The 13,326-nt window shown below is 38.5% G+C and overlaps 1 protein-coding gene across 1 annotated transcript in view; it reads left to right on the top strand.

Moving 5' to 3' along the window:
- LOC104999134 (glutamate carboxypeptidase 2) overlaps positions 1-13,326 on the top strand; it is a 71,208-nt gene that overhangs the window by 34,466 nt on the left and 23,416 nt on the right. The window contains exons 8-10 of the mRNA XM_010854613.1: positions 10,461-10,559; positions 10,826-10,911; positions 12,201-12,320. Of these exons, the coding sequence (XP_010852915.1) occupies positions 10,461-10,559; positions 10,826-10,911; positions 12,201-12,320 (305 nt within the window). The remainder of the gene's footprint in view (positions 1-10,460; positions 10,560-10,825; positions 10,912-12,200; positions 12,321-13,326) is intronic.

Below are 13,326 nucleotides of genomic sequence, written 5' to 3'. Positions count from 1 at the left end.
TTGTTTCATTTGCTATTATATTCTCCCATTCTGAAGGCTGTCTTTTCACCTTGCTTATAGTTTCCTTCGTTGTGCAAAAGCTTTTAAGTTTAATTAGGTCCCATTTTTTTATTTTTGCTTTTATTTCCATTACTCTGGGAGATGGGTCATAGAGGATCTTGCTGTGATTTATGTCGGAGAGTGTTTTGCTTATGTTTTCCTCTAGGAGTTTTATTTTTTCTGGTCATATATTTAGATCTTTAATCCATTTTGAGTTTATTTTTGTGTATGGTGTTAGAAAGTGTTCTGGTTTCATTCTTTTACAAGTGGTTGACCAGTTTTCCCAGCACCACTTGTTAAACAGATTGTCTTTTCTCCATTGTATATGTTTGCCTCCTTTGTCAAAGATAAGGTGTCCATAGGGCATGGATTTACCTCTGGGCTTTCTGTTTTGTTCCATTGATCTATATTTCTGTCTTTGTGCCAGTACCATACCATCTTGATGACTGTGGCTTTGTAGTAGAGCCCGAAGTCAGGCAGGTTGATTCCTCCAGTTCCATTCTTCTTTCTCAAGATTCTTTGGCTATTTGAGGTTTTTTGTATTTCCATACAATTTGTGAAATTATTTGTTCTAGTTCTGTGAAAAAATACCATTGATACCTTGATAGGGATTGCATTGAATCTATAGATTGCTTTGGGTAGTATACTCATTTTCACTATATTGATTCTTCAGATACATGAACATGGTACATTTCTCCATCCATATGTGTCATCTTTGATTTCTTTCATCAATGTTTTATGGTTTTCTATATATAGGTCTTTTGTTTCTTTAGGTAAATTTATTCTTAAGTATTTTATTCTTTTCGTCACAATAGTGAATGGGATTGTTTCCTTAATTTCTCTTTATGTCTTCTCATTGTTAGTGTATAGGAATGCAAGGGATTTGTGTGTATTAATTTTATTTCCTGCAACTTTACTATATTCATTGATTAGCTCTAGTAATTTTCTGCTAGTATCTTTAGGGTTTTCTATGTAGGAGACTTGTCATCTGCAAATAGTGAGAGTTTTATTTCTTCTTTTCCAATCTGGATTCCTTTTATTTCTTTTTCTTCTCTAATTGCTATGGGTAAAACTTCCAAAACTGTGTTAAATAGTAATGGTGAGAGTGGGCACCCTTGTCTTGTTCCTGATTTTAGGGGAAATGCTTTCAAGTTTTCACCACTGAGGATAATATTTGCTGTGTGTTTATCATATATGGCTTCTATTATGTTGAGGTAAGTTCCTTCTATGCCTGCTTTTTGGGGAGTTTCTATCATAAATGGATGTTGAATTTTGTCAAAGGCTTTCTCCATGTAGATTGAGATAATCATATGGTTTTTATCTTTCAGTTTGCTATGTGGTGTATCACATTGATTGGTTTGTGAATAGTGAAGAATTCTTGCTTCCCTGGGATAAAGCTCACTTGGTCATGATGTATGATCTTTTTAATATGTTGTTGAATTCTGTTCGCTAGAATTTTGTTAAGCGTTTTTGCATCTATGTTTATCAGTGATATTGCTCTGTAGTTTTCTTTTTTGTGGCATCTTTGTCTGGTTTTGGTATTAGAGTGATGGTGGCCTCATAGAATGAATTTGGGAGTTTACCTTCCTCTGCAATTTTCTGGAAGAGTTTGAGTAGGATAGGTTTTAGCTCTTCTTTAAATTTCGTTAGAATTCGGCTGCGAAGCCATCTGGTCCTGGGCTTTTGTTTGTTAGAAGATTTTTGATTTCTGTGCTTGTGATGGGTCTGTTAAGATTTTATGTTTCTTCCTGATTCAGTTTTGGATAGTTATACGTTTCTAAGAATTTGTCCATTTCTTCCAAGTTGTCCATTTTATTGGCATATAGTTGTTGATAGTAGTCTCTTATGAGCCTTTGTATTTCTGTGTTGTCTGTTGTGATCTCTCCATTTTTATTTCTAATTTTGTTGATTTGATTCTTCTCCCTTTGTTTCTTGATGAGTCTGGCTAATGGTTTGTCTATTTTATTTATCTTCTCAAAGAACCAGCTTTTAGTTTTGTTGATTTTTGCTATAGTCCCCTTTGTTTCTTTCTCACTTATTTTTGCTGTGATTTTTATGATTTCTTTCCTTCTACTAACTTTGGGGTTCTTCATTTCTTCTTTTTCTGCTTGTTTTAGGTGTAGAGTCAGGGCATTTATTTTTCTCTTTTTTCTTTAGGTAAGCTTGTATTGCTATGAACCTTCCCCTTAGCACTGCTTTTACTGAATCCCATAGGTTTTGGGTTGTTGTGTTTTCATTTTCACTTGTTTCCATGAATATTTTGATTTCCTTTTTGATTTCTTCTGTGATTTGTTGGTTATTCAGAAGTGTGTTGTTTAGCCTCCATATGTTTGTATTGTTAATAGTTTTTTTCCTGTAGTTGACATCTAATCTTACTGCATTATGATCAGAAAACATGCTTGAAATGCTTTCAATTTTTTGGAATTTACCAAGGCTAGATTTATGGCCCAGAATGTGATCTATCCTGGATAATGTTCCATGTGCACTTGACAAAATGGTGAAATTCATTGTTTTGGGGTGAAATGTCCTATAGATACCAATTAGGTCTAACTAGTCCATTGTATCATTTAAAGCTTGTGTTTCCTTTCTAATTTTCTGTTTGGTTGATCTATCCATAGGTCTAAGTGGGGTATTAAAGTCTCCCACTATTATTGTGTTACTATTAATTTCTCTTTTCATACTTGTTAGCATTTGCTTTCAGTATTGAGGTGCTTCTATGTTGGGTGCATATATATTTATAATTGTTATATCTTCTTCTTGGATTGATCCTTTGATCATTATGTAGTGTCCTTCTTTGTTGCTTTTCATGGTCTTTATTTCAAAGTCTATTTTATCTGATATGAATATTGCTGCTCCTGCTTTCTTTTGGTCTCCATTTGTGTGAAATATTTCTTCCACCCTTCACTTTCAGTCTGCATGTGTCCCTTGGTTTGAGGTGGGTCTCTTGTAGTTAGCATATATAGGGGTCTTGCTTTGTATACATTCAGCCAGTCTTTGTCTTTTGGTTGAGGCATTCAACCTATTTACATTTAAGGTAATTATTGATAAGTATGATCCCATTGCCATCTACTTTGTTGTTTTGGGTTCAATTTTATAAAACTTTTCTTTGTTTCCTGTCTAGAGAAGATCCTTTAGCCTTTGTTGAAGAGCTGGTTTGGTGGTGCCGAATTCTCTTAGCTTTTGCTTGTCTGTAAAGCTTTTAATTTCTCCATCATATCTGAATGAGATCCTTGCTGGGTATAGTAATCTAGATTGTAGTTTTTTCTCTTTCATCACTTTAAATATGTCCTGCCGTTCCCTTCTGGGCTGAAGAGTTTCTATTGAAAGATCAGCTGTTATCCTTATGGGGATCCCCTTGTGTGTTATTTATTGCTTTTCCTTTGCTGCTTTTAATATTTGATCTTTGTGTTTGATCTTCATTAGTTTGACTGTTATGTGTCTTGGGGGGTTTCACCTTGGATTTATCCTGTTTGGGACTCTCTGGGTTTTTTTGGATTTGGGCGGCTATTTCCTTCCACACTTTAGGGAAGTTTTCAACTATTATCTCAAGTATTTTCTCATACCCTTTCTTTTTGTCCCATCTGGGACACCTATGACTCGAATGTTGGAGCATTTAACATTGTCCCAGAGGTCTCTGAGGTTGTCCTCATTTATTTTAATTCTTTTTTTCTTTTTCCCTCTCTGCTTCATTTATTTCCACTGTTCTATCTTCCACCTCACTTATCCTATCTTCTGCCTCGGTTATTCTGGTTTTGTCCAGAGTCCTTTTGATTTCAGCTATTACCTTATTTGTTATTGATTAACTCTTCTTTATTTCTTCTAGGTCCTTGTTAAACATTTCTTGCATCTTCTCAATCCTTGTCTCTAGTCTATTTATCTGTAACTCCATTTTGTTTTCAAGATTTTGGATCATCTTTACTATCACTGTTCTGAATTCTTTTTCAGGTAGACTTCCTATCTCCTCTTTTGTTTGGTGGGCATTTATCATGTTCCTTTACCTGCTGAATATTTCTCTGCCTTTTCATTTTGTTTGGATTGCTGTGTTTGGGGTGCCCTTACTGTAGGTTGGAATTCATGGTTCCTGTTTATTGTGGAGCCTGCTCCCTGTGGGTGGGTTGGACTAGTGGCTTGTCAGGGTTTCGTGGTTTGGGGAGTTTGCACCTGTGTTCTGGTGGGTGGAGCTGAATCTCTTCTGTCTGACGTGCAATGAAGTGTACAGTAATGAGATTTAGGATGTCTATGTGTTTGACATGGCTTTGGGCAGCCTGTCTTTTAATGCTCAGGGCTTTTAATGCTTCGCTGGAGAATTAGTGTGGTATGTTTTGCACCGGAACTTTGGCATTTGGGTGGAGCTTGGTTTCTGTGTAGGTATGGAGACTTTTGGGTGAGCTCTTGTCTATTAATGTTCCCTGGAATCAGGAGTTCTCTGATGTTCTCAAGTTTTGGAGTTAAGCCTCTTGCCTCTGACTTTCATTCTTTCTCTTACAGTAGCCTCAAGACTTCTCCATCCATACAGCACAGATGATAAAACATCTAGGTTAGTGGTGAAACAATTCTCCACAGTGAAGGACACCCCAGAGAGGTTCACAGAGTTACATGGAGAAAAGAAGAGGGAAGAGGGAAATAGAGGTGACCAGGAGGAGAAGAGGGGAAGTCAAAAGGTGAGAGAGCAGTCTAGCCAGTAATCAGTTCCCTAAGTGCTGTCCACAGTCTGGAATACCCAGAGAGATTCACAGAGTTAAGTAGAGAAGAGAAGGGGGAGGGAGGAGATAGAGGTGACCTGGGGGAGAGTCAAAAGGGGAGAGGGCAATCAAGGCAGTAATAACATCCCTAATTAAAAATCGATACTGGAGATTAGATTCTTAAAGGTACAAAATTGATAACAAATACCAAAAAGCAAAGATTAAAAATCTAGAGTAGAGGTTAGACTCTCAAACATACAATATAAAAAACACAAAGCAAAATCAATCACAAAATTAAAAAAGCATATATATACGAAATTTGCTTTAAAAGTAGGTTCTTCTGTTTGCAAGGTAATAGTAGGTTATAAAAATGAAAATTAAAGGAATTATAAATAACTTAAATTTAAAAAATTAAAAAGTGATAATAGTAAAAATATATCTAGGAATTTCTCTGGAGCTGTTGTGGGCAGTGTGGGGTGAGTTCAGTTGCAGATAGTTCCTTTTTCCAGCTTGTACTTCTTCTCAAGGTCTATAGGCCCCTCTAATGCTTAGTCAATGTTAGCTACAGGGTTTTAATGTGTTGCACCTGTCACTTCCAGAGCAATTACCTCCTCTTTGTTTATTTTGCTTCCTCTGTTTTCAAGTCTCTTCAGTGTCTAATTTGCACCCTGACACAAGGCTCACTTGTTCAGTTGTGTTGTGGGAAGGGAGGAACGCTGTAAACAAATATTGCTGGCATGTGTGAGGAGTGCTTGCAGTGTGTGGACCACACTGGGTTTGCACCAGCTCATGGAAGTGTGTGCTTCCCAGGTCTACACTGCTCAGGCTTCAGGGTGCTCTGCAAAGGAACTGTCCAAAGCGGGCCCTGCGTATCGTGCACTTCCTAGGTCTAAGCCGCTCAGGTTCTTGGGTACTCTGAAGGGCACAGACTCAGTTGGGCCTGCGTTTTGTGCTCTTCCCAGGTTCAAGCAGCGTAGGTGACCAGGTGCTTGGAGAGTGCACTGTCCCAGGTGGGCTGTGCATCTTATTCACCTTCCTGTTCTTGGCCGCTCTGTTTCCTGGGTGTGCTGTGAGAGCACCATCTCAGGTGTGCCGTGTGTCTCCTGTGGAGAGCTGATCTCAGGCTGCGACCCTCCTGGCAGATGTCAACCATCCAGGATCCCAGGAAGATGTGGTTAGCAACTGGGAACCTGCTCACAGTTTGGTGGAGAATGCCATCTCTGGGGCCGAGATTGCCCCTTGCCTTCCAGCTCTGCTGTCGCCCACCTGCCTCTCTGCCTCCAGCATGGGGAGGGGCCTGTGTGCAGCCGGCCAGCTCTCCTTTGGTATTCATTCAGTCCTTTGTTCTGTGAGCAGGCTAGGCTGCGCGTTAGAGCCTTATGCAGGAAAATTCAAATTTTTTTTTTTCTTTCTGGTGATTCCACAGTTTGGGTTGCTATCTGATGTTAGCTCCCTCAGATTGTCCTCAGGGCATTCAGGCCTGGTCCTTACCCTAAGCATGCAGACCGTGCTTCCCTGTCCAGCCCCCACTCACTTGTGGCAGACATGAGCATCTGTGCTACTTCTCTACTGACAGTTGTGCTTAGGCGTGTATTCTGTGGGTTTTTTTTTTTTTTCCTCCCAGTTACGTTGCCTTCTGAGATTCCAAAACTCCCCACAGACCCACCTGTGAGAGGGTTTTCTACTGTGTCAAAACTTCTCCTTCAGAACTCCCTCCCAGGACAGGTCTCCATCCCTAACTCTTTTGCCTTTCTGTCTTTTATATTTTGTCCTACCTCCTTTCAAAGAGAATGTGTTGCCTTTCTGGGTGCCTGGTGTCCTCCACCAGTGTTCAGAAGTTGTTTTGTGGACGTTGCTCAGCATTTAAATGATCTTTTGATGAATTTGTGGGGGAGAAAGTGGTCTCCCTGCCCTATTCCACCATCTTGGGACCGCCCCTCCACTGCATTTTTTTAAATTAATTTTTGGCTGCGCTGGGTCTTCGTTGCTGCACATGGGCTTTCTCTAGTTGCTGCAAGTGGGAGCTGTTCTTCATTGCGGTTCATGGGCTTCTCATTGTGGGACTTCTCTTGTTGAATAGCACAGGCTCTAGAGCAAGGATCAGTAGTTGTGGCTCGTGGGCTTAGTTGCTCTGCTGCACATGGAATCTTTCCAGATTAAAAAATCAAACCCACATCCCCTGCATTGGTAGGAGGATTCTTAACCACTGGACTGCCAGGGAAGTCTGCTCCACTGTGCTGAAGCATTGTGCTAAATCTATCACCCTACTTGTGTCAGGGCCATGCTTCTACTAGATGCTCCCCGTCAGGAACTAGATGCCGCAAGGATGTTAAATGAGGCCCATTACTGGGAGACATGGACTCCTCTGATGGGAGGGATAGAAATGCTGAGAGCAAGGCTCTTGGGATTCTGCCACCAACACTCTTCTCTCTTTTACTCTCTACCTGGCTTTCTTGGCCTTTCCTAGCACCCTTGTTATTTCTTTCATTGGCCTTTCCCCTGATAAATCTCTTACTTATTGAATTCTCTTATTGACTACTTCTTCATGGACCTAGAATAACACCCTTTGAAAGCATCTTCCATTGATTATCATCTTAATTCATTCCTCTTCCTCCTCTGCTTTCATCACTGAAGCTTCTTCAAACTTGTTATTGTTTAACCTGATGTTGGAACTCTTTCCTCTTTCCTGTCCTGCTTTCTACTGTCTTCCTGTTGTTTCTTCTCCATTACTCTCGAGCAGGGTTCAAGAAGTCATCGCTGATTTCTCTAGTGATTTATCACTAGAGACCAAAGCATTTGGCTAATTTCTTTTCTTTGAATTCAAGGCAGTCTTAGTAACTATTTTAAAATGTATCAGAAAACTTTTCATGACCTAGTGCAGTGCCCTCATTGTAGGTGAGGAGGCTGTCATCAGACAGCTGGAGGAATTTGTCCAATTTAATGAGGTTTCCCAGGTGGTGCTAGTGGTAAAGAACCCACCTGCCAAGGCAGGAGGCATAAGAGACTTGGGTTCAATCCCTAGGTGTGAAGATCTCCTTGGAGGAGGGCATGGCAACCCACTTCAGTATTCTTGCCTGGAGAATCCCATGGACAGAGGAGCCTGGTGGGCTGCAGTCCATAGGGTCACGAGGAGTTGCATATAACTAAAGCTACTTGGCATGCACTCATGCATGGTCCATTGAAGGGCAGATTAAGGAACAGCACCCTGGTCTGTTTTTCTTTTGAACTCTTAACTTTGCCATGTGGCTCAGGATGGAGCACAATTTTTGAGGGCACCACGGACTATGTATTTGTCTAAATATAGAGTCTAAATATTCATTACATTTAAAAGATGAGTGTGATTATAGCATTACTTATAATAGTGGAAAACTATAAACAATACAGAACTTCAATCATTGATAAGTAGTTGAATACATTGCTATGATAGTACATGAAGCTATTAAAATATATATTGTACAAGAGTATTTAATGATGTGGATATATGCTTATAATATAGTATTGAATGGGAAAAACAGTTTCAAAAATATGTATGGTGGTGGTTTATTGGCGATGTCGTGTCCAACTCTTTTGTGACTCCATGGACTGTAGCCTGTCAAGCTCCTTTGTCTGTGGGATTCTCCAGTCAAGAAGACTGGAGTGGGTAGCCATTCCCTACTCCAGGGGATCTTCCTGACCCAGGAACCAAACCTGGGTCTCCTGCATTGCAGGCGGATTCTTTACTGACTGAGCTACGAGGGAAGTCCATAATTCTAAATGCTGTACAAAAGTAAACCTGTATTATTGTACTTAGAAGAAGAATGCATGGAAGGAAAAAAGTAGGGATTTTATAGAATTAGACGTGAGGTTTGTTTAATCTAGTGTCTACCATTTGACTAGGGTAAACTAGTCAAATTTGGCTGTGCTCTAACTGTGTTACTACAGTAATTACTTAATGAAAAAATTACCAAATGTGTTTAAGTCAGCTTTAGTAAGTCATTTTGTAAATGCAGTCATTAATATCATAACTGCTGTGGAAGTATACTTTACATTCAAGACAGTGATTAAAAATGAATTTTGGAAAGTACAACATAATTTTTGGAAGGAGGCAATGATCTTCATATACAAAGGCAATAAGATAGTTTCCATTTCTCCATCCATATCTATACTTTGTAAGGGCTTTCCTGGTGGACAGTAAAAAATCTGAGTCAGACACAACTGAGCGACTAACACTTTATTTTATACTTTGTAAGGTATAATGAAACACTATACATGATTAGAATTTAATCTTATTAAAAATGTAAGAACATACAATTCATGAATTTCACTGTGAAAATTTACTCCCTCTGCATGATTAAGGAATGTGGTATTTGTCCCTGATGGTCAATTCTCATATTCCCACAAATGGTTAGCAATGTAATACTATGAATTAATTAGAAAAGACAGTATTTTATAAATTAGATATATCATAAAATGAAAGTTTCTTAATAAATGTTTAAGAAGAAAAGAGACATAGAGTTATATAATGGCCCAGGAATGCTGAGAACTTTATAAAAAGTTGATGAAATTTGAGTTATAGTAAAATTTTAATTTACCTGGGTGGGATGTTCATATTCTTTTTTACTCTTTTATACTAAAGTGAATGTGATTATATGGCTTCTCTTTGCCTCCCTGAGTAACTACCAGGATTATGACAGCAGCAACAATCGTAATAAAGACAATGACAGTAGCATTAACATACATAAAGTACTAATTAGGTTCTAGCACTTACACTGTGCTAAATGCTTTACATATTTTTTATCAATTTACTTATAAAACAACCACATGAGTTAATATTGTAATAACTATTTTACAAATAAATCAAAGTTCAAGAATATGTGATAGATCTGGGATCCAAATTCATGTCTGATGTAAAAGTCAACTTTGGTGTTGTTGTTCAATTGCTCAGTCCTGTCTGACTCTTTGCCACCCCGTGGACTGCAGTATACCAGGCTTCCCTGTCCTTACCTATCTCCTAGAGTTAGCTCAAATGCATGTCCATTGAGTTGATGATGCCATCCAACCATCTCATCCTCTGTTGCCCTCTTCTCTCTGGCCCTCAGTTTTTCCCAGCATCAGGGACTTTTCCAATAAGTCGGCTCTTCCCATCAGGTAGCCAAAGTTCTGGAGCTTCAGCTTGACCTTCCAATGAATATTCAGAGTTGATTTCCTTTAGGATTGACTGGCTTGATCTCCTTGCTGTCTGAGGGACTTTCAAGAGTCTTCTCCAGTACCACAGTTTAAAAGCATTAATTCTTTGCCAATTAGCCTTCTTTATGGTCCAACTCTTACATCCATACATGACTACTGGAAAAACTGTAGCTTTGACTATACGGACCTTTGTTGGCAAAGTAATGTCTCTGCTTTTTAAGATGCTGTCTAGTTTTGTTATAGCCTTTTTCCCAAGGAGCAGGCATCTTTTAATTTCACATCTGTAGTCACCATGGTGTAAGTGTTAAATGGTATATCCTATGCAAATTGTACTAGAAGCTATTATAAGCAGGCATTCAAGAAAGCAAGTTTAGGGACTTCCCTGGCAGTCCAGTGGTTAAAACTTTGCCTTCCAGTGCAAGGGGCGCAGGTTTGATTCCTGGTCAGAGATTAAGATTCCACATGATGCACAGTGTGGCCAAACAAACAAAAACAGAAAGCAAGTTCTTTGACATTTTAACTTATAACCTCAGAATTAACTATCAGCTAATAATATTTTTTTATGTTCAACAGAAGAATGGGTGGATTAGCACCCCCAGATGACAGCTGGAAAGGAGGTCTTCAAGTGCCCTACAATGTTGGACCTGGATTTATTGGAAACTTTTCTGCACAGTTAAGAGATTGTTTTTATTGTAACCCTCTTTAGGGGGAGGAAAGCTTTTTTCAAAAAAAGGTTTTTTTTGAAAATTTTAGAGGATGACTCAAAAGTACAATCTACTATCAGCAGGAGATATAACAACAGGTTGGAAAGGGTATCACAATTGGACAATTATCACTTATGTGAATTTAGAAATATTCAAAAAATGAAAGATTTAAAAAATGTGGGTGGCAAGCTGTTAACCAATATTGTTAGCCTGTGTCCTCTATTTTTGCGTTAGAAAAGTCAAGATGCATATCCATTCCAACAATAAAGTGGAAAGAATTTACAACGTGATTGGAACTCTCAGAGGGGCAGTGGAGCCAGGTAAGTTAGTCATTTGTTCAGCAAATATGGATTGGGCCATTCTTTGGTGCCAGATACTGCTCTGAGCTCTGGGAATGTAGAGTGAACAAAGCAAGGCAACTCTTAGTCCTAATGGAACTCGTGTAAACACAAAACAGATCCATAGGAGGTAATTTTGCATTGTGATGCATGTTGTGAATAAAGGTTGGGACTAGATTGGTCAGATGAGCAAGCTTGGTGAAAAACTACGCATGCTTCAATTAAAGGAACAAGGGAGGAGGAGCAGGGAGAGATCGTTTCTAGGTGTTTAATCTGAACATTTTTTCTTTTTAAAGAACTCCAGTTTTCTTTACTGCATATTTTGCATGGAGAAATATCTTCATAATAATGATAAATAACACTCATACGAAGTTAAGATAACTTCAAGTTAATGAATCCTGTACATGGATTTATTTATTTTTTTACACTGAAATTGGTAAAATACATAGACATGTGATTTTCATATGATTTCAGATAAGCTGCTCAGTGATACATTTGAAAATAATCTTACTTTATTATGTTTTGATTCCTTAGGACCTATAAATTTATAACGAAAATAGAATTAAACTGCATACCTTTCATACAAGCAGCCAGTATTTTCTTTCAGGGATAAAGCATATTGATATGCCTTCCAGTGAGCACTAAGTGATAAACAACTATTTATTGAACCTCACTGAGTACATGTTTTGTGCCAGCTCTGTGCTAGGCTTTGGGGATGGAGGGATATTTATAAAAGACCCAGACCAGGGACAAGGAGCCCCCTACATTGAAGTGTGGTAAATGCTTTATCAACATGAAAAGACTGCCTTGAAAGCAGGGTCGTGGTGTGATTCCCTCTCCCTGTAGAAATGGGAGCAGATTATAGAGAGGTAGAATCTGTGAGCTGTACCTTAAAAACTAAGTAGAAAGAGTAGAATGTAGAGAACTTATTACATGGCCACTCTATTCTTTTACTCTGAAAATACTGGAAGCAGTGTAAATTGGTAAAAGAGGAGCAACAGAGAATTAAAGAGGTGGAAAAGGATACTTTTATATTCACTTATCATTACTTATATAGTTATAATTACTATAATTCATTGAAGTATTTACATTTGCTTATCACATGTATATTTTCTTCATACATCACATTCAGAATAGTGATATATTTATGTAAGTCTTTAAGAATGTTGCTATCTTGAGTCCTTAGTGCCTTGTAGATGCTATTGAGTCATTGGCTGTTTGCTCTGTTCTTGACCTGGAATGGCAAGTAATTTTGCAATGATGCTTTCTAGACAGATATGTCATTCTTGGAGGCCACCGTGACTCCTGGGTATTTGGTGGCATTGACCCTCAGAGTGGAGCAGCTGTCGTTCATGAAATTGTCAGGAGTTTTGGAAAGCTGAAAAAAGAAGGTAATGTAAGCAAAAAGTAAAAAGACCATTTTTTCTGAATCTCAGTTTGGTCTTCGGTAAAGTGAGTGTAAAATTACCACCTCAGTGGTTTGTGTGAAATAGGAGAGGCTGCATGCAAATTAAATCATAGTAGTAGCATACAATATCTAATAGCGGTTAGGAGCAGAGTAGCTTTCAGTAGTTAGCAGCTATATTACTTGTGTTCAGTCACTCAGTTGTGTCTGACTCTTTGCAACCCCATGGACTGTAGCCCACCAGGCTCCTCTGTCCATGGGATTTTCCAAGCAAGAATACTGGAGTGGGTTGCCATATCCTCCTCCAGGGGATCTTTCCAACTCAGGGATCGAACCTGCATCTCCTGCATTAGAGGTAGATTCTTTACCAACTGTGCCACCTTATATTGGTTAATAATATTATTCTTTTATATATTTATTTGTAATAATTCCTTTATGTATAATATTCATATTACTTATGTTTAGATATTAAATTATAATCTGAAAGGAATTATACTGTTCATGGTTTCTTTTGGCAACAAAGAAGATGGAAATGGGTTTCTTCGCTGGAGAATAGCCACCAGAATTAGATTATAAGCCACTGTGTCCTGGTCTGAGAAGTGTGAACAGGAGTTCCTTGGTCTCTTCCAGCCTAAGGCCTCAGGTCAAGGGCACTAAGTGACTGCAGAGATGAAAGCTTATTCAGAAAAATGCTGGTCTTCTTGCTTAATAGGATGCTGTCAAAAGTTTCATATCTGCATTCTCACACTCCAGCTTTGGTTTCTTTTGCGGACTTTCAGATTATATTATACTATTAGACTGACCATTACTTCAGTCATTTTAGAAACTTTTTATGAAACCAAAATAAAATTCAGTTCAAATGGTTGTTTTTTTAAAATGAACATTGCACACTGAGAACAGACGGTCTACTTTGTTTACTGCTCCTGCAGACAAGGTGTCTGTGGGCTGGAAATGTGATCCATAATTCTTCTTTTCTCTTAGCAACAGTGAAA

This window comes from Bison bison, unplaced genomic scaffold (genome assembly GCF_000754665.1).
Source record: "Bison bison bison isolate TAMUID 2011002044 unplaced genomic scaffold, Bison_UMD1.0 scf7180017853440, whole genome shotgun sequence".
Taxonomy (NCBI): domain Eukaryota; kingdom Metazoa; phylum Chordata; class Mammalia; order Artiodactyla; family Bovidae; genus Bison; species Bison bison.
The sequence above is the reverse complement of the archived record's forward strand: the minus strand, read 5'-3'. Positions and strand labels throughout refer to the sequence as shown.